The sequence below is a fragment of the Pipistrellus hanaki genome (genome assembly GCF_964339955.1).
Source record: "Pipistrellus hanaki genome assembly, chromosome: 17".
Taxonomy (NCBI): domain Eukaryota; kingdom Metazoa; phylum Chordata; class Mammalia; order Chiroptera; family Vespertilionidae; genus Pipistrellus; species Pipistrellus hanaki.
Window position 1 is genome coordinate 16,472,007 of NC_140519.1, and position 27,640 is coordinate 16,499,646.

A 27,640-nucleotide genomic window follows, 5' to 3' on the forward strand; every position below is an offset into this window, starting at 1 on the left:
TTAAAGACTCTAGATACCAATTAACCTTACCCCGAGAATTGATTTTAAGTTGACCTTTTTTCTTGTGGTAAAATATGCATAGAATTCATTGCTATCCATCTCTATAACTTTTTCATCATTCCAAACAAAAACTCCTGATCTATTAAATAATAATTATTCACCTCTTCACATCCCAACCCTTCCCAATAGTAACCACTATTCTATGGATTTCATTATTCTAGTTATCTAGAGTAGTGGAATGATATAATATTTACTTTCTATGAGTGGCTTATTTCACTTACTATAATGTTCTCAAAGTTCACCCATGAGGTAATATATATATCTGCATTTTTATCCTTTTTAAGGCTGGATTTTATTACATGTATATGCCATATTTTGTTTATCCATTTATCAGTGGGCACTTGGATTGTTTGCACCTTTTAGCTATTGTGAATAATGCTGTTATTTGTGAACATATATCTGTTCAAGTCCCTGCTTTCATTGGAGGGGAGGGAATCTATACCCAGAAGTGGTATTACTAGATCATGTGTTAGTTCTGTTTTTAATTTCTTGAGGAGTCATCTATCTATATAAAATCCTAATATGCAAATAGACCAAACAGCAGAACTACCAAACAACCAGTTACTATGACATGTGCTGACCACCAGGGGGTGTGCGTGGAAAATGGTGAACATCAGCAGCAGGCGGCAGATCATGGAACATGGCAGGTGTCAGCCACAGTGGGATGGGGGAGCGGGGGTGCCGGTCGCTGTCATTGGGGTGAGCCTCTGGTGGTTACTGAAAATTCTTTGCTCCTGTGCAGTGCGGTCCTTCCTGGCGCTCACACCTGCCGCTGGCCCTGGCCCCGCTCGTAACTGCTGCCTGCGCCCAGGGCTGGCCCTGATCACTTGGTGCCATCAGCTGGTGCGAGCTGTGGCTGCCGGCCCTGATCACCCCTCTGGGCTTCTCCACCTCCCCCTGCTCCTGAGGGGCGATCGGGGCAGTAGCCGCCGCTCGCACCAGCCAACAGCGCTGGCCCCAATCACTCCGCACCGTCAGTGGGATCGAGCATGGCAGGCACACTCAGCGCATGGGAGCAGTGATGGCGGGAGCTGGGCTGCTGGCACAGAGGGGACCTGGGGCCAGGTGGGGGGTGCAGAGGATGGGCCAAGACCTGCCCCTGTACCCACCACGGCCTCCCAGCCCACAGTTCCTTTCAAAGCGCACAAATTCATGCGCTGGGCCCCTAGTTACTATACTATGAAAATGCAAAAATACTTAAATAGATATTATTTTTGGTATTAAGAATCAGGATTCTTTGTATCCAAGGCTACTATGTGGGGATTTTTTTTTTTAGCAATACTAAAAGAATGTCATAAATATATGCAGACACACTATTTTCAGCTACCCTCTCCTCCCTTCTGGAAGATTCCTTCATTCTTTGCTTGGTCCCTGCATTGCCCCTGATCACCAGACTCCTTCAGAGTCAATGCTGTTGTCTGTTTCTTAGATAAGGAAACTGATATGCAGAAACAATAGTAAGGCTCGAACTAGTCAGAATTCCAACAAACTAGAATTCCAACCCAGCGTGCCGGTGGTTCTGAAGCTGGCCTCCTTCCCCGTGTCCACGACCTGCCCCTGAGGGTGGTGGCCATGTCTCTAACCCAGCCTTTGTTTATCGTGAGAGAGAATGTTGATCTCCAGAGAAATTCCAAAAGCAAAACACTCAAAACCAAAATAAAGATTTATAACAGTTGCTGGGGTGTCCGTCGGGGTAGTTTTAACGTGTTATTCACGGAAGAGATTTTGATGGTGTAAATACCTTCAGTCTTATCGAAACTGCAGTCGAGGGCCGTGAAGCACATAGCTGCGCCTCGCCCCGGTCCCGCGTGTTCTCCACACCCGTGCGTTCTAAGAGGGCTGCTGTAGTTACGGGTGCATCTCTCCCAATATTGTCCCTTTTACTGTCTTTTTCTAGTTAGCTCAGTGTAAGCCATGGAAGGAAGAGATGCGAGGGTCGTTGAGCAGTGGGAAAAGTTCCTCCCGGATATGAAAACCTGTGCGGCCGTTGCTCTGAATCAGAGCCCTCACCTTTCCCATGAGCCAGAGGAGTGACGGAGGGAACAGAGGACATGAGTTGTGGTTGACTCATGCACGTTGGGGTTACCACGTGTCACACATGCAGTGCTCACGTTTACCCGTATCTTCTCATTTCATCCATGTGCGTCCCTGCCGGGCAGGTGTAGTTATTAACTCCATGTTATACAGGGAACCTCAGGTTTAAGTGACTCCTTCAGGGTCTCAGGGCTTCGAGAACTCAAATCCAGATCAAAGCCAGGGTTACTCTCGCTCTGCCTGCCCTTTGGAAGGAGTTGTCATGAGTAAATGGGTTAAGCACACGGACAAGCCCAATTTAAGATTCACTGAGACACCGTGGTTTAGTTACTGGGAAGAATGTTTTTTGCAAATCCCAATGTCAGAGGATAATTAATACACACTTTCAAGACAGCTCAGCCTTTCCATGTCAGGAGAAAAAAAAAAAAATGACAAAAGATCCCAAGAAAATAGAAAGTTGCTGTCTGGGGTCAAAAAAAATTCTTGGTATTTAGCCAGAACACTGGATAACAAGCTGGCTTGAGAATAGTCATTTGGTAACCTCGTGTAAGCAGCTGAGTTTTCTGTGGGAGTGAAGGTGCCATCGTTGTGTGTCCATCCTGTGGGCGCACCGTACCCTCCAGATAAACAGCAGTCCTGGCCTCGTGAAGGTGTTCTCTCCGATTTCTGGAAATGCATTGGGAGCAAATCAGACTTTACCGATGGTCTATGAGTACCCCGGTGTTCTTTATTGCGGACCAGAGGGCAAGGGCAGGAGTGGCATCCAGGGGCCCGTGGTTCACAGGGCACTGAGCTCTGCACCACCTGTGCGGTGTGTTCTGACCTGTGTTCTGAAAGGAAAGTGTGTAAATTGCAAATATGCATCTGGAAAATGGGTGTATTAGATTGCATGCTTTTAAACGTTTATATACCCAGGGCTGTTGGAAATGGTACTTTTGCATTATGTTTCTCATTTCTATAATTTTGAACCAAAGAAAGATCCAGTTCAACAAAATCATACAGAATAAAATGCATTAATTTTACCCAGCCAAGAAAAATTTTTCATTCAAAAGGACTTAGATTCTGATTGTACAGTGTTAGAGCCTTGACCACCGGAAATAGATGAATCCTTTTGGGCCTGCCAATTTTGGAAATAACTTTTTTATCTCATGGAAGACAACTAAAGTGAAAGAAATAATGTGAGTGCTCCCACATGGTCCGTCCTGAGGTTCTTTTCATGCCCATCAAGGCCGAATGGTGGACATTATGGAATTCCTGGGCCGTTTGGGGAGCCGTGTCTTCTCCGTACAGTGGTGGTTCCTTTCTTAAGCCTGTCCACATCAGGCGGGCATCTGCATACCCCCCTTCTGAAAGATCCCGAGGGTTAGGTGTTACCTTGTAGATGACAGAGGGGGAAAGGAAAGAAAAAGTAGCAAGCCCTATTGGAATTGACATAATTATCCATTACCACCCCTAAATTAAGCTCACCTTCTTAAAAGCTTTTTTAATTTGATAGACCATCTTCAATTTGTAGATCCTTTATGTCAGATTAGAAAAAGTTGCATACAGTTGCATTTTATTTGGAATGCTGCTAGAGAACTAAAATTGTCAGAGGTGAAAGAATTAAAATCATTTTTTTTTCTCTTTGATTAGATGGATGGATGTCTCTATGGTTGAATTAAGTGCTTTCTTAAGAAGAAGCACAGAGGATCTGTAGCTTAAAAACCATTTCTCCCCCTTGAGATTTATTTGTGAGTTAACTGTTTGGAATGGAGGATATTTTCTATCTAAACAATGCCATTTTGATGATTAGATTCCTGGACCAGTTCCATAAAGCCTGTTGTAACCAATAATGCTCTAACTAGAATAGTTCTTAATATGTAAGGTTTACTAGTATACGGCTGTGTTTAGAAAACAGAGAGATGGTGTAGTGATAAGTAAGATACAGATTCTTAGAAGCGTTGCTAAGTATGCTGTACCCTTTTCTTTCTGTTCTATGCCAGTTAAGTGTGGACACCTTCCTGTGGGGCTCTGTGGACATTATTGATAGTAAAAGGAGCCCTCTTACCCCTAAAGATGGGAACCACCGCCCACGTTGCTAACAGGGGTCTTCAAACTACGGCCCGCGGGCCACATGCGGCCCGCAGAGGAGTCTGATCCGGCCCGCCAGGTTTTTTGGGCAGTGAGCGCAGCCGAGGTGTTACAGTAGGAATTAGTAGTTCATATAGTCCGGCCCTCCAGCTCTCTGAGGGACCGTGATCTGGCCCCCACTTTAAAAAGTTTGAGGACCCCTGTGTTAGAAGCTCCATCAGCACATCCATCTCTTTCTCCCCTCCAAGGTTCTGCTCTGGGTTCCCAGAGAGACCGCCCAAGTGGTTTTCTCCTCCTTCCTCTTCGTCCTGGACCCCTCCCACTCCTGGCCTCCACTTGCCTAGCAACACCAGGCAAGACTCTCAGGACAGGGCAGGCTCCCTGAGCCTGCGGTGGGGAAAGGCCTGTGGGGGCCAGGAAGTCAGACCGGGTATGTGAGCGTCTAGAGCAGGTGGTACTCAGTGAGCCCCAGGCTCTGGGCCACGGTCCCTATCCTTTTCCTCACAACTCACCTGCAGCCCCTGCTACCGTCTTTCTCCAGCCCAAGCATGTCAAACACTCTGCCCGCTGACCAAGAGTTTGATGTGCTTGCCTAGCCACTCCCTTATTTCCACTGGGATTTTTCTTCTCCTCTGGTCCACTGCCACACAGAAGTCAGCTTTTTAAGTGCAGTTCTTGTCTCTGAAGCAAACATTTAATTCTGGAATTGTTTAGCTAGTGAAACAGATCATGTACAAAGGAAGAGACACAAACTTTCAGGAAGTCTTTAAAACTCATGATAAATTAGCTGAAACTGGTTTGGCTCAGTGGATAGAGCATCAGCCTGCGGACTCAAGGGACCCGGGTTTGATTCCGGTCAAGGGCATGTACTCTGGTTGCGGGCACATCCCCGGTAGGGAAGGTGCAAGAGGCGGCTGGTCGATGTTTCTCTCTCATCGATGTTTCTGACCTATCCCTCTCCCTTTCTCTCTGTAAAAAAATCAATAAAATATTTTAAAAAACAACAAAAAACCTCATTATAAATTAGATTCCAGTCATTCTTTGAAATACAAATGAAGCCCTAGTTCTCTCTTTGTCTATATTCCCAAGTTGATCTGCGGGCTTAGCAGCCCCTAACTTTATCTCTAGATCCCACAGGACGTGCTTGTGGTCCCCCTCACTTCTATCCATATCCCATACATCTGTCTGTCTTCCTCCCTTTCACTCTCTCTTCTTTTCTCGATGTTCTTAGATTCTATTGAAAACGACAGAGATCCACCTTGGCTGATGTGGCTGTGAGAGCATCGGCCCTTGCACCACAGGGTTGCAGATTCGATCCCTGGCCCCAGTCGTGGTGGTTGGGTTGCAAGCGGGAGGCAGCCAGCTGATCTCTTTCCCCCGCCTTCCCTCTCTCCCTCCTCTCCTTCTCCATCTTCCCCCCTCTCCCTCTCTCTAAAAATCAATGGGGGGGAAAATCCTCGGGTGAGGATTAACAAAAAGAAAGAGACAAAGGCCAGATAGATAGATGGTGTGGCTCATTATATTTTGGAGGCAATATTCTAACGGAGGTGAGGCCATCTGTGTGGTTGGAGAGATTGGTAGGAATCACCTGTTTCTCTTGACTGGCCTAGTTCAGTCCTGAGGTGCAGATCCAAGCCTGACTGACCAGGTGGGCATTGAGTTTTCAGTCCCTACCCTGCGGCTTTAAAGCAATTTTATCTTTGATGCCCATCTTCTCAGTCCACTAATTACAGTACTCAGAACTGTAAGAGTGTACTCACCGCCCATCCTTTGCCCATAGGACACAATAATGCTATTTTCACATGTCTGAAAATTATGAACAGTTATTCTTTTTTCCAAATTGACCCTCAGGATAAGGGGTTAGGAGGTGGTCATCAGGAACCTGAAGGATTACCGTATGGACCCGATGCCAGTATTTGTAAAGACCTGCAGTATTAAATATTCTGTGCGCACTCATAGCTACTGTGTTTCTCCATTAGTTTCTTCCTGTCAGGTGCACCCCTTAGCTCCCTAACCTAGGGTTTCCTCTTCAGAGCAACCTGTACCCCTCCCCACTTTTTCTCTTTCCTAATATTGTCACTTCAAAGGTTCACCTTCTTCCAACTTTCTTTGATGTTCCATCCTGTAAGTAGTTGGTTGCGATAATTCTCTATATTGCTTCTGTTCTGTATGCTAATCTGAGGAGCCCCTTATTTTCACATACTATGCCAAGTCCCCCTTTTTTGAATTGGGTTGTTGTTGTTGTTTTTTTTATTGAGTTCCAGATTTTCATATTAGAATAAGTGAGAGAAAAGAGGGAGACACTTATCCACAGCACTATAAAAGGTAATTCACTTCAGTACTTAGCAAGGTGCCTGCACCACACAGAGGAGGGCAAGGCCTGTCTTTTTTATCTTTGCATCCTCCCTAATACCGTGTTCATGTTTCCTTGAAAACGTAATGTACTACTTTTAAAAAATAATTACAAATAAAAATCAAAAGGTAAAATGTCTCATCCCATCTGTGTGCTGGGGGTCGGTCCTGTCCAGCCCACACAGCCCACTTGAGCGCCTCTTTCTGTTGCCTTCTCCAGAGAGTGGATCTGTTCACCTCACTTTTACTGAGTGTGTGCTTGGGTCAGCAGTGCCGTACAGGACTGCGATGCAGAGGTGGGAAATACAGTTTCTAGCTCAAGGACTTGACAGTCATAAGGGAATTCCAAGGCCCTCCTGATGGTTTCCAGATGAGGTAGCAAGTGTTAGGAAGGCAGCGTTGTGGAGAAACAGGGTCAGAGATTGGACCCTGAGAGTCCAGGGATTTCCTAGAAGGAATGATCTCAAGACTAATAAGGCCCGGTCACAGTCCAGTCAAGGTAATGGCACCCATGAGCCCATTGATGCCACTCAGCCGGCCTGCTGCTGTGGAGATGACGTCCAGGCACTGTGTTCTTGGCTCGGGCAGGGGACAAGCAGCAAGCATTTCCCGTCTAGGAGACAAAAGCCATTGCCCCTCAAAAAAAATGCAGCTTTATTTTAATATTTAAAAAAAAGAAATTCACATTTGGTAAAGTACTACCCTGTTTCCCCGAAAATAAGACAGTGTCTTATATTAATTTTTTCTCCCAAAATTGCGCTAGGTCTTATTTTCGGAGGATGTCTTATTTTCGGGGAAACACGGTAATATTTCATCTCATTGAAAGTTAAGATTTATGTTTTCACTCTTAACATTGATAACTGAAGAAAAATTTTATTGCTGTATGACTGGCTTTGTGTTTTTTTTTAATTTAAATTTATTGGTAGAAAACCCATGGAAATGATAGTAAATTAAATTCATTGATAGCAAGGTTTCAAGATAAGTTCAATAAAAATTTACAAGTTTCTGATTCAGATGGTTTTATCACAAAGGGATGTAATTGTAGTTTTAGTAGAAACTTGTCAAGTTCTATTATTTTTCATTGTGTCTTAGCCTTATGAAGTCTGTCCATTTCATTTTTCAAACATGAATGATTTTATAGTTTTTTGTTATACAATGACATATTAAATTACTTAAAGTACTTGTTATTTGTAATTTGTGAACAGGTTTATTGGGTTCTTTGTAAGACAGCTTGTAATTATAAATGCAGAATGATATTATTACTTAGCGCCTTTCTTCTGTGGAGCTCAGAGTGCTTCACATGCATTATCTTATTAAGCCTCATAACATCCCTGAGAGGCAGGGGCATTTTGCAAGCGATTATGGATTGCTTTGCTGAATCAGCACAGCCGTACAACATTATGATAAGCTTGGAATAGATTGAGGTCACGTACTAACTTGCTCTCAGGAAACCTTATATGCAGCCAAATATTTTCCTTGGCAACACAGAGCTAACAACTGCCTCCATTCTAGTCTCTGGGAAGCCCACTGTCCATTGATGCAATAAAAAATAACAAAGGATACAGCTTGAAAAAGCAAATTCAAGACAGGCTACCCGAGAAGCAGGTGATTTCCCTACAGCCTGAGTGACAGCAGCCTCTTCTGGTCCACGCTTCACGCCTGCGGAGGACAGGCTGCCTGTGCTCTTGCGATGGCTCTGAAAACTGGACCTGCCCAGTTGTCATCTGTCATCTTCAGCCACTTTTGTCTGCCTCACCTCTAAGCCATCACATGGCAGGGAGGATTTCCAAAAACAGGTTTCTGGAATCCAAACCTGCCATCTGTGTTGACGCTAAACCTGATTCAAAAGAGCTTTGGTAGAACTTTCTTGAAGGCTTGATGATAGCATACTCCTAAGTCATCTAGCATCTGGAAGCTCAGTAGGATAATTAAAATTGAAAATAGGAATAATAAATTTTATGAAGACTTTATTTCATTATTTGAAGGGTTGTAGAATGGTAGGGAAACATCTCTTTTGGCTAGCATATTTAAAACAAAATGAATTTAAGCCAGTTAATTTGATATGGAGTAACTAAGTTGTTATTGTCTTTTTTATATTTATATCGAGGGGCCCTGTGCACGAATTTGTGCACCGTGAAAGGAACTGTGGGCTGCAAAGCTGCAGTAAGCACAGGGGCTGGTCTTGGCCCATCCTCTGGCCCCCACCCAGCCCCTCCCACCTCAGCCCCTGATCCTTTATCTGCTAGTAGCCCCGCTTCCACCTATGCCACTCCCACTGAAGGCACAGAGCGATTGGGGCTGGTGCCAGCAGCAGGTGCAAGCAGAAGCTGCTGCCCTGATCGCCCCTCAGGAACTGGGGAGGTGGAGAAGCCTTCCGGGGTGATCAGGGCTGGCAGCAGCCGCTTGTACCCACTGATGGCACCGAACTATCAAGGCCAGTGCTGGCAGTGGGTGTGAGTGGCAGTTCCAGCACCTACAGCAGGTGTGAGGCAGCTGCCAGCCCCAATCTCCCCTCAGGAGCAGGGAGAGGTGGAGAAGCCCTGAGGAGCGATTGGGGCTGGCAGCCACCACTCACACTGGCTGATGGCACCTTGTGATCAAGGCTGGTGCTGGGCACCAGCTGTGGATGTGAGCGGTGGCTCTGGCACTGGCCTTAGTAACAGCCACTGGCGTCCCACCTTGGTCTTGTGCCCCCACTCACCTGCTCTACCATCCTGCTGCGGCCGATGCCCACTATGTTCCTCCAATGCCCCCTGGTGGTCAGCACACAACATATGATCAGTTTTCCCCGATTATTCCGCCGTTCAGTGTATCTGCATATTAGCCTTTTATTATATAGGATTAGATAGTTAATTTTGATCTATTCTTTGGCCTATATGGGTGATCATTAGCATCCTGAGGATTTTTCTTTTTTATGTATCAAGTAACCATGACACTCGTTCTCTGCATGTCTTTTGGTTGTGGCTTAAACTTTTTCATAACCTTTACTGGAGAAGAACATTGTTGGGTTTTAAAGAAAGTCTTTTTAAAAAATTTTCTTGCAAGTGGATTTGGCTGCTTAACTAGTCGTTGTGTTTGAGAGCACGTAATGGATGTAAACTTCAGGAGAATTACTACCTTCCAAGAGGCTATTTTTCTCTGTCACTGAAACAAAATGAGCTGGAGAACTGTAGGACCACGTGTACAGAAAGGAGAGGCTGTCGTTGGAGTAAAGGTAGTTGGGATCTCAGCTGTGGGGTCTTCCTTAATTTCACTTTGACCTCATCGTGCAAATTGTGATCCTGTCTTGTCCACACAGTTGCTGGGCTTGGCGGCATGCCTGGGTGTGGCCCGCGGCCCGCCCTCGATGGGCTCCTGCCTGTTGAGGCATGTCGCCTCCTGAGCGAGGCTGACCCTGGGTTTCCTTTGCTGCCCCCGCTTTGCACTGTGAGCAAAGCTGGTGCCGCACTGCCGCTCCTGCTGAAACTGGAGGGATTTCGTGCCGGGCAGCAGTGAAAGGGCCACTTCGAAGAGGTGTGTGTCTTTATTTTTTGGGAAGTGATAGTGTATATTATTACAAATTTCAATACTAGCTTTGCTTAGTATGAAATACAATATAGCTGATATTGACATATATTTAACTTTTTATATATTGACCTTATAATGTTACTAAATATACTTATTATGCCTGCTAGCTTAAAAAAAAAAATCTTTAGTATTTCCTGCAGAGGTAATTGTGTTGGCTGCAAATAAAGACAGTTTTATTTCTTTCTAAAAAAGAAAGGAAAGGAAGATGTATTTAAATCTATTCCTATTACTGTTTGAAACATACTAACTGTTGAATGGACATTTGATAGAATGACTTCAGTTTAGGATACGGTGATAATTATAAAGAAACTTCGAATTTTAGAAAGGAAGGGGAAATCTACTTTGGGATTATTTTACAAATGCTTCCTAATCTTACTCTCTTTTCACCCAATCTTACTCTAAATAGTGGACATTCTCTGCAGTCAGACATTTGGGTACATGTATTTGAAAATCGTCAAGTACAAATAAGGCATACTTGCCTTTAGAAGGAATGTGTGGCCTTCAGAACAAGTCAGCTCCTTTATTTGTCTGGAAGGGACAGGCTTCACAAGGCTGAGTTGCAACGTGGCTTTAAGATGTCATTTCCAGGCTTTCCTGTAAGAGGGCTCCGGTGATCTTAGTGCAGAAGATGCATCATTTGTCACAGCTGTGTGCCCCTCTGCCCCTGGCTTGGCTTGGGCAGCCCTGGTTGTTGTCTTGGTACAGCCCAAGTTCATAAAGACTAGGACCACTTTGAAATTAGTTGGTGGGGAAGGATAAATACACTTTCCTGTGTGAAAGTGTGAATTTAAATAAAAAATGTTTCAAGCATTTGAGTGGAAGAGGTTAAACTTCTGTATGATATAAAAATGATACTTTGTGCAGTTTCTCCCACACGGGTTCTGTTTTTGGAGAAATAGACCCTCTGACAGTGAGGCTCAGCTTAGACCCAGGATAGTGTACACTTTTCTCCAAACGAGATTTCTTTGCAGTGAGTATACAGTGGGTTTTTTTAGGTTTTATATTTATTTTATACGTATTTATTTAACTGTTAAGTAGTCTTATTCCCATACAAAGTTTCTAATAGGTTAAAAATTAAAACAAATTTTTAACTAGGCAGACCATAAACAGACATACAGAAAGGGACTAACCAAACAACAAATAATGGTGCAGAAGATAGTAAGTGTTGCCTGAGAATTGTTCAAAGTGGGCTTAAGACTAGACCTATTCTCTGAATAGCCACTTCCTCCCTAGACATTCACACGGGAATTACCTAGTGTTCTTTTATGTCTTAGTAATAAACCTGCTGAGTTGATCTGGAAAGAAGCTCATTTTTAGCTACTAGACTAGAGACCCGATGCACGGATTCCTGCACATTGGAAGGAAATTGACAGAAGGTGGCCTGTGGGGGCGAGACTGGGTGAGAAGGGCTGGACATGCCTGGAGACAGTTTCCCTTGGTTCCTTCCCAGCCTGCCAAACCTGAGCGGCACCGCGGCTCGGAGGGTACCTGTGGAGTGAGTGGGATCCCTCTGGCAGGTGAGGTCCCTCGGCCTGTCCTGCAGGGATCAGGCTGAAACCAGCCTTCCGACGTCCCCCGAGAGGTCCCGGAATGTGAGAGGACACTCTGTAAAATTGCTGTCCTACAGATGTGGAATGCAAACCCAAGTGTGCAGTAAACCAGCAACAACATAACCCACGGCCAAAGGTGGAATCATGTGGCCCAAAAAAGGAATCTGACTCCCTCCTCCACAGCTTGGCAGCTCCTCTCTTGAGCATCTGCCCCCTGGTGGTCAGTGTGCGTTATAGCTACTGGTCGGGCGGACACTTATATGAATAGATATTTTCAGCTGTGGAAGATTTGGGTGGTTGCAGATTGTAAGAATTTCTGGAGCCTTCCTCTGGAGATAGGCCCCGTGACCCTAGGGGTAGGTGTGCGTGCCTTGGGCACTGCCCTGACGATGCAGTCACTTCCTTTGTTCTCGTGAATGCTAACAGTTTTGACTCCTGGATAGCATGCCCTTCCCTCAGCCTCAGTTTCCCTGCTTTCTGCATTTGACCAGGGCCATGTTGCTACATATTTTTATGCAAAGTGCTCGTGTTGTTAATCAATGCTTTCTTTTCTCTACGAGGATACATGACTGAGCATCGTTTAAAATGTTTCAGATCTCTACTTTGGATGCTTCTGTGTTTTATTGTTGGCTTCTTGCATTAGGTCCTTTAATAGGGAGCACCTGCTTTTCATAAAGCAAGTTCATGGGGTCTCACTCAAGCAAAGGCTGCAAGGGAGAGAACTGGACTATACGGTAGCAGGCAGATGAAGCAGGGATTCCGGCCTCCCTGTGGGATCGTTGATGTCACATTGGGGTGGAAGGGTACGTATCAGTACAGCTCTTTAGGAGGCAGAGGCATCAGGTCCTGTCTGTAGAGAAAACCCGGAAAGAAAAGACATCCAGATGGGCTTAAACCACGAGGCGAGAAAAGCTAGCGGTTCTGACGAGTGGAACATAAAGTGAATCTGGGAGCAAGACGCATGTCCGTGAGAGGGAAGTGGGAGCACAGAGGAGCCCTGGGTATGGGAGACTGGCCTCGGGGACAAGTGAAGCCAGATACAGGGCGGTTTTCAGTCCTCAGGGACACATGCCTGGAACATCCACCCGGAAGGGGAAGCGGGGGCTTGAGGTTGAAGCCTGTGGGCGCTCCAGCAGCAGTGGGGGTTCTACTCGCCTTCTCACCGCCCCGTCCCTCCCTCCCTGGGCGTTGTCGGACATCTGACTGGAGTGAGCAGGCTTCATGTTAGTCCCTGGGCTTACAGAGTCCAGTGAGACAAGAGCCTTGCCCGCCTCTCCAGGATCCCAGCCCCTCCACTGGCCTGTTCTCTCCGGAAGGCTCTCCGGGCTGGGTGGTGACCTTACCTTTGGAGGCTCGGGCCAGCCCGCTGTGTGGGAGGAACCCCATGTAGCAGCTTTTACACTGGGTCCCCAGGCCAATGGGAGATTGGCAGAACTCCTCCTGGGTTAGTTTATTTTCCTAAGAGCTAAGAGTGGGAAAATCCCGGAGTCAGATAAAAACTCTCAGGATGCCCAAACTGTCCTTTTTTAGAAGCAGGTTGTCACTTCCCAGATGATAATCTGGGTTAATAAAGGTGCTCGGTTTTTATTTTTCCTCATCTCTCAGAGAGAGAGCACTGGTGACTTCCCCCTGCCCCCCTATGCTGTCCCCAGGGCCTGGCCACCGTGAACGAATTGTCCTGATGCCCTTAGCACATGTGGTCTGATGTTTTTTCTCATCCCTTTCCTACTTGGCACTGTGACTCTAACAATCAGTCTGTACAACTCACTACTTAAGAGCAGCCACCATTTACCGATCAATACGTTCAATCATGATAGGTAATGTGCGAAATGGAGTGCCTGCAAGACAGACAGTGACAGGTTCTTACAAACAAAAGCACTTCCTTGCCAATAGACCCGGTTTGTCCAGGTGACTCTGCCTTCTGAAAAGTGAAGTGTCACAAGCAGGGCCTGTACTTCCAGGCTTCTGCCATGGCTTGGGCTCGTCTCAGTGACCGTCCTCGCTGTTGATGAAAACGAAACCAAGCGCATTGCTCTCGGAAGCAGAGAGCGAGGGGGTTTCGCTGGGCGGAGGTGGCCCCGAGATCGGTTCACTTTGCAGTTTTCTTCACGCCGAAGGGAAACAAGAAGTTCAGTGTCGGAAAGAGAGGGAGGCGACTCGGGGGGTAGGTCCCTCCCACCGCTGAAGAGCGTGCAGCTGCGGGTTTTTAATATGCACGGCAGGAGGCTTCAGCAGCCTGATGATATATAGTGCATTAATGCTGAAAAGATAAACACATTTGGAGAGCACAGGAAGGGCCCTGTGTTTTTATGTTAGCAGAATGCCTCCTAATGAATAAGAATGCGCTGCTGGCTTCACGCAGCCATATGGCAGCTCTTCTAATTTTAGTCGGGTACAGATGCATAATCCTCCGGTTTTACCTTCTAGAACCTTTGAGATGCTACATAACTTTTCCTGGTCTGTGGAAACTGTAGTGGTTGGCCAGAAATGGCCTGCCTTTGTCTCAGTGACTCCTTTGCTCCGCCCGGCCCCACCACTGCCGGTGTGATAGGCCCCTCCCCCGGAACCACCCCGCTCCCAAACGCAGGGGACGGGGAGCATTGTGGGCATGCTCCCACTCGTGTCTTAAGGTTTGTTGTAGAGTAGGGGTGTCGAACTCAATCAGAGAAGGGGCCAAAATCTAAAATCCAGCCTAAATTGCGGGCCGAATGGTTTACTGAACAGTCATAAACTGACAATGTCATAAACTGACAGGCGGAGTGCAGTTATGACAGCGCGGTGCGGGCCACATTGCTAGGCCTGGCGGGCTGGATTTGGCCCGCGGGCCTTGTGTTTGACACATGTTTTGTAGAGGTAACAAGACTTGTCTTGGACGTCAGTCTACTGAAAAATCGAAAGGTTTCTTGATGAGTAACTTGACCCTTCTGGAAGCAGAGAAATTAATTCTGTACTTTTTAAAATTTTTATTAATCATAGAGAGAGGCCTATGGACAAGGAGGTTGAAGATTGATTCCTGGTCAAGGCCCATTCCCACGATGTGGGCTTGCTCCCCAGTAGGGGGTGTGCAGGAGGCAACCAGTCAATGATTCTCATCACTGATGTTTCAATCTCTCTCCCTTTCTCTTCTTCTCTGAAATCAATGAGAATACATTTTTTTTAAAAGAGATAAACAAATGTTTTTCTTCCTGATTTGTTGCTGTTCTCACCAGTAAACTTAAATTTTACCTTCAAGTGTTTGCCTGTAGCTGCCAATGATAAGGAGCAGTTTAATCCAGCTGCTTCCAATAATACCCGGTTTTCCTTCTGTTTTTAAATCATTTCTATTTCTAGGGATCAAATGCTTCCCTTTTCACCTTTCCTTTTGTTCTGAAAGAAATCACGAATAATAATTACTTGTAAAGAAAAGCGTATGGCATATAATATTAGCGATTCTCCTCCAGTTTGTGGTATGACTCATCGTAACACGGTCCCTGAAGAGACTGGGTTTTATTCGTTGCTTTGAAACTGGAAATCTAATTAATTGGTATTGGATTTCTGAAGTGCAGGCAAATGTCGGAGGGCAGCGGATGGTATTGCTCTCCAAGCCGCCGCCAGGAGGGAGGGGACACTGGGATGAAGGTGAGGGAGGCGTCACGGCTGGCTCTACGCAGGGGTTTGCATTGTGAAGCCGCACATGTGAAGACCACAGCCGCTGTAGGGTATTGTTTTATCTTTGGGGGAGTGGGGAAGAAAAGGGTCGGGTTATTGTTCTCGTTGTTATTCTCTTAGGTCGTGTTCTTTATGTAAAAAGAATAATGGTTCAAGTGCAGAAGGAAGAAATGGAAGTCAGAGCACAGAAGAGAAGTCTCTCTGTAGGCTCTTAAAATTACATGTTACCATCTCTTTCTCCAGTGTAAGAGTTCCTTCTGAAATAATGAGATTCCCCAAGGTTTTGATCATAGGAAACTCGGGGACAATCTTTTTTACAGTTGAGTTTACTGAGGGATATATTTGTAACAGAATATATTTTCTATGGTTAATGGCTGCAAAATATAGAAAAGTAAATATAATTTGTGGCCACTGAGAAAACTGCCTAAATTAAAAATATTAAATGGTGTGTTTTAGTATAATAATGTACTTACAAAAGTATAAATATATCTAAGGATTTAAGTTTATTTATATCCGCTACGTAAAAAATAGCATACTCTTTACTGAAATGCCTTATTCTGATATAAGGCAGGGGTATTGGGGGACTGGCAGAAAGAGGTGAAGGGATTGAGAAGTACAAATTGGTAGTTATGAAGTGGCCACAGGGATGTAATATATAACTTAGAGAATATATTCAATAATATTGCAATAACTGTGAGTAGTGCCAAGCAGGTACTGGACATATCAAGGGAGGAACACTTTGTAAAGTATGTGATTATCTAACCACTATGCAGTACACCTGAGACTAACACAAAATAATATTGAACGTACACTGTAATTGAAAAATAAAAAGTAAAGTGAAAAAAAGATCAGTATGTGTGCTGTTAACATAGTAGTATATTGCAAAGGGGTCCTTTTCTTCCTTTTACTTTTTTTATATATATATTTTTTTTTTCTACTGCATTTATTTATTTTAGAGAGGAAGAAAGAGGGAGAAAGAGATAGGAACATCAATGATGAGAAAGAATCATTGATCAGCTGCCTCCTGCATGCCCCACACTGGGAATCAAGCCCAAAACTCAAGCATGTGCCCTGACTAGGAATTGAACCATGACCTCCTGGTTCATAGGTGGATGCTCAACCACTGAGCCACACCAGCCAGGCCTTTTCCTCCTTTTATATAAGACTAGAGGCCCGGTCCCTTGGTCCAGCAGGGATCAGTGGAGCTCTGCGCTGCCCCAGCTGCCTTACCCGCCAGCTCCTCTGGCTCCGGCCCACTGTCCACGTCGATCCCACACTCCCACATAGCAGTGCGTGAAGCAGCAGGCCGCTGGGGAGGAGCCTGAACCCAGGCTGGGTGCCCAGCCTCTCCGCCATCCCGGCACCAGTGCATCATTTCGTGCACTGAGCTGCTCACTGCAGGAGGTGGGGAGACCAGGATTCCCTCCGAGGAAGATGGATCAGAATCTCCTATATGTAAATTCTGCTGAACCCTCTCTGGAGAGGTCTCCCCTACACCATGCTAGTGTGAGAGTCAGTGCTGCCGCCGAAAGGTGTCACTGATAAGGGAGAGGCCCCTGGGAGCAGCTAAGAGGCAGAGGAGAGGCTGTGAGTCAATCATTCTCCAGGATGTTGTAGCACATGCTCCTATACACCGACTGCCACGTGACTAGAGACAAAAATAAGTAGGAATGCCACAGGACCACATAGATATATAATGTGTGTCATATGGGCTTTGAGAGTTGGTATTTAGGAAGCCTGCCGGGCCCTTTGAAATACAGGGCTGTTACATACAGTCATCCCCCTCCTATCATACAAGGCCCCATGTTTGCCTGAAACCCAGGACAGTACAGAACGCCACATACACTATGTTTCTTCCTATACATGCCTACCTGTTATAAAGTTAAATTTATAAGTTAGGCACAGTAAGAGATTAATAATAACATGATGAAATGGAACAGTTGTAAAAATATACTGTAATAAAAGTTATATGAATGTGATCGATCTCTCTCAAAATATGTTATTGTTTTGTACTCCCCTTTCCACTTTTTTTTTTTTTAAATTGATTTTTTACGGAGAGGAAGAGAGAAATAGAGAGTTAGAAACATAGATGAGAGAGAATCATCGATCAGCTGCCTCTTGCACACCCCCTACTGGGGATGTGCCCGCAACCAAGGTACATGCCCTTGACCGGAACCGAACCCGGGACCTTTCAGTCCGCCGGCCGACGCTCTATGTACTGAGCCAAACCGGTTTCGGCCCCCTTTCCACTTAAAGGAAGCACTTCACGGCTTCTCTTCGGCGTATCTGCATTGCCAGCATTACTACTCTTGAGTTTTGATAAAATCAGGGTAACTGGCACACAAGCGCAGTGATGTTGCAACAGTTGATTGATAACTGAGATGACTCCTAAGTGACTGGTGGGCGGGAGCATCTGCAGCGTGAGATGCTGGGCAGAGGGATGATAACGGGAGGGGGGGACAGTGAGATTTCGTCACCTGCTCAGGATGGTGCACAGTTTAAAACATGGATTGTGTATTCCTGGGATTTTTCATTTAATATTTTCAGACCACGAATAAGGGGCTACTCTAGGTGAACATTAGATGAAGCCACGAGTGATGGTGCCAGTCTTGTCCCTGCACTGGTGGCTAGGAAAGTGAGCAGAAACTAAAGAGAAATCTACAGCCTTACCGAGTGAACTGGCCAAAAAAAAGGGGGGGGGGGGCTCAATATACATTTATTTGGGTTCTAGGAAAATGGGAATGGGGGTGTCACATGCAGTAATTTTCAGGAGAGCCTGAGCTATTTCGTGCCTGGATTGGGCTGAGACTAAGCCTGCAGATAGGACAGATGTTGCGGAACCTAACAGTCAGGAGCTAGGTCAGGAAGGCAGCAAGAAGGAAACACGAAGTGAAGACTGACAGATGCATACAATCTGAACTGTAAAGGCCACCAGCCGAGTCATATCTGTGTTTATAGCTGAGAAGGTTAAATGAGATCTGAGGAGGTGAGTCAGGGACGTAGCGTAACTGAAAAAGCATATACAGTCTGCTTATGACAAGCTCTTGGCTTGGAGCTTAGTAAGGAAGAGCCAAAAACTACAACTATGCTAGTAGCAAGTTCCATTTGTTAACTCTTTATAGATTTTTTTTTTTTTAAAGTATTTTTATTGCTCTAACCGATTTGGCTCAGTGGATAGAGCGTCGGCCTGTGTACTGAAAGGTCCCAGGTTTGATTCCGGTCAAGAGCATGTACCTTAGTTGCAGGCATGTCCCTAGTAAGGGGTGTGCAGGAGGCAGCTGGTCAATGATTCTCTCTCATCGATGTTTCTAACACTCTCTCCCTCTCCCTTCTTCTCTGTAAAAAAAAAAAAAAAAAAAAAAAAGTAAAAATCAATAAGATATATTAATAGATATTTATTTATTTATTTATTTATTTAAAGAGAGGGTAAGGGAGAGAGAGAGAGAAGCATCCATGTGAGTGAACACTGATCTGCTGCCTCCTGCACGCCCCCTACTGGAGATTGAGCCCAAGTGCCCTAACAGGGAATCAAACCAGCACCCTTTCGGTACACAGGCCAAAGCCCAACCAACTGAGCCACACAGGCCAGGGTACTGGATAGTTTTTCAAGTGTGTTTTACATATCATCCCATTTACTTCTGTCGAAGTTTATATAGAAGGCACGCACTAGGTCTTAAACAGTTGATGTGACTTGCTCTAGCTCCTACTTCTGCTAGGTGGCTGAGCCCAGGCTTGAACTACACAGGTCATCTCCCTTTCCCTGGGAGAGATACACTCAGGGGCTCTCACCACAGGAGTGGCAAGGTTTGCAGCACCTGCATAATTTCCCTAATTTTATTTTCTAGGTCCTCATGTGCAAATTAAACTTTACAGGTTTTCAAAATACTGTGTAAAAAATACCTCTTTACAAAAAAAGTAATAGTATAATAAAAGAGGCAGCAAAATTTTCCAGAAAGCAGGTTGATTCTGAGTACTGAATTGATTTACAGTTTCCTTTATTTGCATTTAATTACAGTGATAACATGCAGTGTAAACAAGGATATAATTTATTCAGGTACAGATAATTGGTACATGGTTTCTGTGTTGTTTTCTAACAAGTTGCCGATATGTATCTGCTTTGCTGTAAACCTTTTTTCGGTGTTCTTGAAACAACTGTAACACATGCATTGACAAATACGCATCTGTTTCTTCGGGAAGAATTTTCCATGTTGGAATGTTTTCCGGGCCTGCAGGCTGCCTTGCACCTTTAATCCAGGAGCACGTGGCATTCACCTCTCTGCCAGATGAAAGGGTGGGCAGCCACTGGAATTCTCTGGGTGCCTGGCGGGATGCCTCCCCTCTCTGCCTTCCGTGGCTAAGCGCCTTCTACCAGACAGGGACCAAATCTTTCTGGTTACTTTAATTTTTTTTTAAATATATTTTATTGATTTTTTACAGAGAGGAAGAGAGAGGGATAGAGAGTTAGAAACATAGATGTGAGAGAATCATCAACCAGCTGCCTCTTGCATACCCCCCACTGGGGATGTGCCCGCAACCCAGGTACATGCCCTTGACCGGGATCGAACCTGGGACCCTTCAGTCCGCAGGCCGACGCTCTGTCCACTGAGCCAAACCGGTTCCGGCTCTTTCTGGTTACTTTAAATGTGAACTCGACAAGAGGTGGAGCAGGACAAGAGTCAAGGCGATCATTTTAGAGTGTCACAAGCGAGCAGCCCTAGCTGTTAGACGCCCCCTGTTCCTTCTTCAAACGTGTGCAGGTGACTGCGCTGCTGAATTTGGAACAGCAGACCCTCTGTCTTCCTAGTTGGGGGAATCTCTTGAGTAGAGAGTGATGACGCCATAGGACATAGCAGTTTCATAAACGAGAAGAAACGCTTGTTGGGGACTAGTGTAAAGCCACTAACCTCATTTCCTCACAGCCTGAGAGGGAGCCGCGCTGCAGGTTCTGGAGGCGGAGAGCCAGTGTTCCGGCTCCTGCTGCAGCAGCTTCTCCCGCTCAGGGGCAGTGGGGATGTGCTCCAGCTCTTCTGCAGTCATATCTGATCCCGCTGGAGCCCTAAAAATCATCGTGATAAAAATGTTTCTGTGCCGCTCTGTCCTCGAAACCGCACTGCCGTTTCATTCACGCTTACATTTGTTGCAGAGAAAGCAGCGGCCGCCAACATCGACGAGGTGCAGAAGTCAGACGTGTCATCCACGGGGCAGGGTGTCATCGACAAGGATGCGCTGGGGCCCATGATGCTTGAGGTAGCACCCCTCGTCTGGTTCTGTAGTTTACAATGTGTCCATCTGTTCACATGTTTACATTCGTTTTCAGGTGAATCTAATTTAAGGATGATGCAGCTAATTTGCACTCCTGAGATCAAAGCACTACTTACCTCTTAGGTTTATTAACATGTCTCTCTCTCTCTCTCTCCTGGCTCCCGATTCCAGCAGATCTACATTTCAAATGAATGATCTAGAACGAAACTTACTAGGCCAGAATATAAATTAACAGGCTTTCACTGCCAGTTGAGAATTCATTTTGGAAAATCATGTTCACAAGTCCTATTAAATTCTGATATATTTCAGTTTGAAATTTTCCCCAAATTCTTAGATTTTATATATGTCATAAAATATGTATATATGGCATATGTATATAAAATTTGAGGGCACCAAAAATAGATTTATGCTTTCTATTTAGGCAGCTTCAAACTTGTTTATCTCATAAAGATAAAAACTGAAGTAATAGGCGGACCTTTTCAGATAAGCATCACAATTGTAATGGTTGGTCTTAACTGCCTGTTCTTTATTAACTTGAGCGAGTTTCATTATCAGACTGCTGTCTAGAATTTGTAAAGTCCAGCTTTTCTCTTTTATTAACTAGCACAGTATTAAACACCCAGTACTGTGCTGTATCTATTCCGAAATTAAAATTCAAGATGTAGGCTATGGTGAGGTGAGGGGGAAATATCAGCAAACAGAACAAGAAGTAGAGGGCCCTAAGACATAAACTATGTCAGTTCTCAGGTAATTCCCTCTGCTGATAGGATGAGATTGAAAAGTGCCACATGCCCAGAAGCTGTGCAGCAGCCACACACATAAAGAAACTGGGATTTTTAATGCAAAGATAACCAGTTCTCTCTTTTTTTTTCTCTCACTTGGTTCATAAGATGATTTTTACTTTTAGAAAATTAAATTCTGTGAATATCTACCATATAATTGGAGGGGGGGGTGGACACAGAAAAATATATATAAGAGTGTCTGAATCAGTCTTCGTAGTATTTAGAAATGACTTAAGTTCATTCTCTGGAGCCAGATCTGCTGCCAAAAGACTCTAATGACCCATGTTGGCTATTGCTTGTTTCTCTTGATTCACGGGCTTGAAATCCTCCAACTACAGTTTTCAGGGAAAAAGCAAAAACATTTAACCTGCTTTTCCAGAGTCAGCAGGCTGTTTCCCACTTGGTTCTTAGAGGCAAATAAGAAAATTCCAGGTGGACTGTTTAGAATTAGAGAAAGAAAGGAGATAACTTCTGTGAGAAGCATCTTAAATTACAAATAAAATTGATTTGAAAATTATAGTAATCCAAGTTATTATAATTAGGAAACTCTCATGTGTCTGTGTATATTCTTTATATCAGGAAAAAAATTAAGGTAGGGTGGGAACTCCTGGGAAGATTTCTGAGCTGCTGAAAAGAAATGCTTAGAGTAACCACAAGGCTGTGACTCAGACCCTGTAAGGGCACCTTCATAAGTGTAGAAATCAGATTGCTAGGTGTCGTGGGCCTTATCTCATAAAAGTAAACCAACGTGTTTGCTGTTTCAAAATAGCTTTCTGAAATCCGGTGCACTGAGCAAGTCCCAGTGCGGCTGGGCATTGGTGCTGAGTCTGTTTGAGAGGTAATCAGCTGGAGTCTGGTGACTTAGCGTTTGGGTCTCAGTCTTCATGGCTGTTAACATGTCATCATAATTTACACAGAGAAAACGTGTTCTTGTTGAGCTGTTCCTAGGCATAGATGCACACTCATGCTTACATCATAGCATAGTGGTTGCTAGGCAACAAAACCTAATGTCAGCTTTTTTCATCAGAGCATGTCGTAGTGAGCTTTTAAAAACAACACAGACAGTTTTACAAGACGAAACATTTTTATCTTTCAGTTATATTAAGCCACATATCAGTCTTTCTGCCAGAGTACAAAAGCAAAAGGAAGCTACACGCACTTTCGAAAGTGAACTCTACATAATATAATTATGAAAATCCCAGATGAATGTGTATCTAAAGCAGTGAGCTTACAAGGACACTTGGTACATAAGTAATCAGATGACTTCCTGTCCCCCTCACAGACACACATTTGTGTACACACCACACACACACACACACACACACAGGGTTTTCCAGGGTCGGTGCCCATCTATTCTGGAAGGCCATTTACATGTAGTTTTTCTTTGCCCCAGCATATTGCTTATATCATTGGTAAAACCTGACAAAATATTTAAGAAAAACGAAAAACCAAATGGTGTTGATTTGGGGGTAGGGGATCCTTATAGTAAGTTCTAATTTGAGAGAGCTCTTCGTTTGTGATGAAAATTGAATTAAAGCTGGAATACTCAAAGAACACTCACAAAATATGAGCCTGTTAAATAATAACTTAAGGAAAAAAACAAAACTAGGGGAAAAGTAAACATTGCCCCGTACATTCATACGATACCAGTATGTCCATGTAATATTCATGTTAAAAACAGTCATAAATGCATAGCATGGAGAAAGTGTGTGGCATCAGCTGGTAGACCAGGTGGTGCTTTTCCAGTCGCGATCACTCACCTGACAGAGCTCTGACAAGCAGGGCTCGGGAAGGGAAAGGGGAGGGGGGGGGTAACTGAGAGCCACTCACTGAGCTCCCAGCCTCCGCATCACTGAGGAGACATGCTTGGAAAGGGGCTGGGGAGAGCACTGGGGTATCACCATCCAGACACAGCTCTGGAGGCAGGCGCACCTGCACTAAACTCCCGCCCGCCTGCCAATTCCTTCCAGAGTGTAACGGTAAAATGACAGTGTGTTTAAGGCTCAGGAAACATGCTCCATAGCTACCATTACTGTCTTTATTTCCTGAAATGATCCTAGATTCCTCATCTCCTTCCCTAGTCTCGATTGGAATGACGAGGAAGACTGAGGCTGTGTACCCATTACAGAAAGCACGCTACTGTCACCTAGGTGATGGAGGAGCCTGCATCCCGTAGACAGACACAGTTAGCTTTCAGCAGTGCGAGCCACATCTGTGCCTAAGCTTCCGACAAAGACTAGTTTGTCACATCAGAGAGATTTCTCAGACCCTGCCCTCCTGTACGTCAAACAGTAAAAGACTGATGTTTCTCTAAAGGTCTGAGATCACCTGCAATTCTTTCCATTTAAACTCAGGTAGCCTTAAAGGTAGTGAAAATGGGGGTTGGGATGATTTCTTGGCACTTATCCTTAAATTGGGGGGAATTATCAGTGACCCCTTCTTTATTGGGAGACTGTACAACATTATTTGTATTGAGTTGGTGACAAAGCTGTTCTTGGCCTTCTGGAGTAGAGCCGCCTCGTTTTGAAAATACAGAAATACCTGTAGTTTCACTTGGCAATAATTACCTCCTGGTAAATTACCGAAGTTAGTGTTTGTCGTTTAGTTTGTGACAAGCAACCCTGACCTGGGCTCTCTCCCGCCTACTAAGATGAAGTAATTACACCAACAGAAAACGTGTTGTTTCCGCAAATTAGGAGAACGCGCGTGAGAGCCCTTTTTTTAGCCACGTGTGAATTTTATATTTCCCTTAAAGGATCATTCCCTTCTGAACAATTGCATATGGTTCCGTGTCGTATCCTGTCTAACGCCATCTCTGTCTTTTCCCTCAGGCCCTTGACGGGTTCTTCTTTGTAGTGAACCTGGAAGGCAACGTTGTGTTTGTCTCAGAGAATGTGACCCAGTACCTAAGGTATAACCAAGAGGAGCTGATGAACAAAAGTGTATATAGCATCCTGCATGTTGGGGACCACACTGAATTTGTCAAAAACCTGCTGCCAAAGTCTATAGGTAAAGGATTGTCTGCTGGGTCTCTCCTCACTCCCCCGCCCTCCCCCGGTGCACACAGCGTCCTGGTTAGAGGGGCGAGAGAGGACCAGGATGTGTCACCCGGGGGTGTAGAGGTGCTGTGTTAATGTTGACGCTTCGGAGCCATGGAGAAAAGGGCATCTGCAGACATTGATCTGGATTGATCGTTTCGGTCCTATGTTTAAAACACAAGAAAAAATTCCGCTGGCAAGCACTCATGGCAACTGTTTGCACTGGGTTTTTGTTTTGTTGTTATTTAAGAAGCTGCCAAATTGCCTCCCACTCTACCCAGTGCCAGCGACTGTGTTGTCCTTTTCTCCATGACTGTCTAAGAAGTGGAAGGTCGTGAGAAGTCTGAGATGCAGCCTATTTCAAGTCCGGCTGGGGGGGAAAGTATGGGCGTGGGTGCTTACAGCATTCTAAAAGTAAAATGCTCGGAAAGGAGTGGGTGTCGAGGGTTCGCCTGCTCTCAGCCCGGAGCTCCAACTGGGCTCTTCCATGTCACAGACGCAGCGGCTCTTCCTTAGCCCTCCCTGTGCCCACCTCCGGCTCCCTCACCTGCTGGAGGGGACCAGTAAGGCCCGCATTAAAGTGGGTGGTTCCCAGCACGGGCCCACTCTGTTTGCTGCTCCGGAGTATGGCTGTTCCAGCTCTCTGAGTGGTTCTTTTTTTTTTTTTTTAATATTCTCACTTAAACGGATGATGCCAAGAACATCTTCACGGAGAAAAAGAAGTGCATATTTTAAGAGAGAATAAGGTCAAGTCCTGAGTTAGCAAGTATTTCTGTTCTTTTTCTTAAGACTGTTTATATTAACTGGTCTTATCGCCACCGCAGTAGATAGGCAAAGGTCTTTTCAAATTCCATTACGACTGGCCTTTCCCTGATATGATAACCCTTTATTCACAGTGACTGCAACAGTAATACAGAATATATGAATGCTAGTGTGAGATTCTTCTATTATATTGTCTAGTAAATGGGATTTTTTTATTTCAAATAACTAATATTTTAAAATCTCTTCAGTAATTTTATGACTTCCTCAAAGGACCTATACTTATTAATTCACTATTATTAATTCACTTGTCTAAGGAGTTTCTTGCCTTACTTTATATTGTATTTTTTTATACTTTCAAATTACTTATTAACCTGAGTTAATAAGAACTCCTTTTCCTTTGATTACTCTGTGTAGTCCTTTTTATGTAAATAAGCTTGTAAGAATGCTGGTGATGAAATTGACTTCTCAAATGTCTGCATCGACGAATAAAGTTAGCTCTTGTTCCTTCTGTAATTCTAAAATGGTTTCTTGCAGTTAGCTTGCTAATTGCCTTTTCTCTCTAGCATGTGTTTCCTTTTTTACTCCTTTACAGCAGCCCAGTGGCTGTGGGATTAACATTGCATTCGCCAAAACACCCATGACATCGAGCTGGCCCGTTTGGTGCTTTCTAACCAGTGACTTTTTCTTTTTGAATATATTATTATTGATTTCAGAGAGGAAGGTAGAAGGAGAGATAGAAACATCAGTGATGCAAGAGAATCCATTGATTGGCTGCCTTCTGCACAACCCCTACAGAGGATCAAGCCCAAAACTTGGGCTTATACCCTGACTGGGGATTGAACTGTGACTTCCTGGTTCATAGGTTGATGCTCAACCAGTGAGCCATGCTGGCTGGCTGAAAGTGAACCAGGCTTTGGGTTCAATCCCCCATCAGGGTACATACAGGAGGTGACCTATGGATGTTTCTCTCTCACATAGATGTTTCTCTCTCTCTCTCCCTCTTCCTTTTTTCTCTAAACCAATTTTTAAAAATTTTAATGCATGCTATAGTTGGTGCCACTTACAAATTTTTGAGTAGGGGGCAACACGTAAAATTGGAATGCAAGTAGATTCAGATAAATTTCTAAGAAATCCAAGTTAGGAAATCCTCAAAATAGAGAACTACAGTATCCTATCTAATAAAATAGTAATATGCAAATTGACCATCACTCCACACACAAGATGGCTGCCCCATGTGGACACAAGATGGCCCGCAGGGGAGGGCAGTTAGAGGTAATCAGGCCTGTAGGGGAGGGCAGTTGGGGGGTATCAGACCTGCAGGGATGGGCAATTGGGGGGAACCAGGCCTGCAAGCAAAGGCAGTTAGGGATGATCAGGCCTACAGGGAAGGGCAGTTAGGGGTGACAGGGCAGGGGAGGACATTTGGGGGGAACTGGGCCTGCAGGGGAGGGCAGTTGGGAGGGACCAGGCCTACAGGGGAAGGCATTTAGGAGGATCCAGGCCTGCAAGGTAGGGCAGTTGGGGGCAATCAGGCTTGCAAGGGAAGGCAGTTAGATGTGACTAGGATGGCAGAGGAGGGAAGTTGAGGGAACTAGGCCTCCAGGGAAGGGCAGTTGGGGGTGATGGGGCCTGCAGGGGAGGGCAGTTGGGGATGACCAGGCTGGCAGAGGAGGACAGTTAGGTATCTATCAGGCTGGCAGGGGAGTGGTTAGGAGGTGATCAGGCTGGCAGGCAGAAGTGGTTAGGAGCAATCAGGCAGGCAGGCAGGCAGGCGAGCAGTTGGGAGCCAGTAATCCTGGATTGTGAGAGAGATGTCCAACCACCCGAAGGGTCCCAGATTGCAGAGGGTGCAAGCTGGGCTGAGGGTCAACCCCACCCCGTGCATGAATTTCATGCACCGGGCCTCTAGTTATATTAATAAATAGTCAAAATCTGAACTTGAAGGGAAGGGGTTAGACTGAAGGGTAAAAAGACATCTTGAAAATGCCTAGAATTTTCCCAAGTTGAAACATCCACCCAAGAATGTTTCCCCTCCCGATTATGAAATGACAATAGGAAAGGATAAGCACCGCATGAAAATAGAACGACTCCGTGCTTCCTGTATCGCTCCGATAATTTGGCAGCGGTGAGTCTCACGTTGGCCTCTGTGTAATTTCGGAATGCTCTGCCTTGCTCAGTGAACGGGGGACCGTGGTCCGGTGAGCCCCCCAGGCGCAGCAGCCACACGTTCAATTGCCGGATGCTGGTGAAGCCTTTGCCCGAGTCCGAAGAGGAAGGTCATGACAACCAGGAGGCACATCAGAAATACGAAACCATGCAGTGCTTTGCTGTCTCGCAACCAAAGTCCATCAAGGAAGAAGGAGAAGGTAGGATGAAATCTTCTATATAAATTTATATATTCGTGTCTTTACTATTACGCCGCTGCTTCCACACTCAAAAACACAATGTAAAATTAGTAGCCATCTTTTTTGTTTGTCTTTTCCACCTACTTAAGAATTTTTATGATTAATTTGTA

The 27,640-nt window shown here is 45.0% G+C and overlaps 1 protein-coding gene across 7 annotated transcripts in view; it reads left to right on the forward strand.

Annotated features, from left to right (window-relative positions):
* NCOA2 (nuclear receptor coactivator 2) overlaps positions 1-27,640 on the forward strand; it is a 255,129-nt gene that overhangs the window by 176,905 nt on the left and 50,584 nt on the right. For all 7 annotated transcript variants that reach the window (XM_084864342.1, XM_084864345.1, XM_084864348.1 and 4 more), the window contains 3 exons: positions 20,425-20,528; positions 24,157-24,334; positions 27,303-27,491. In XM_084864342.1, coding sequence (XP_084720468.1) covers positions 20,425-20,528; positions 24,157-24,334; positions 27,303-27,491 — 471 coding nt within the window. The remainder of the gene's footprint in view (positions 1-20,424; positions 20,529-24,156; positions 24,335-27,302; positions 27,492-27,640) is intronic.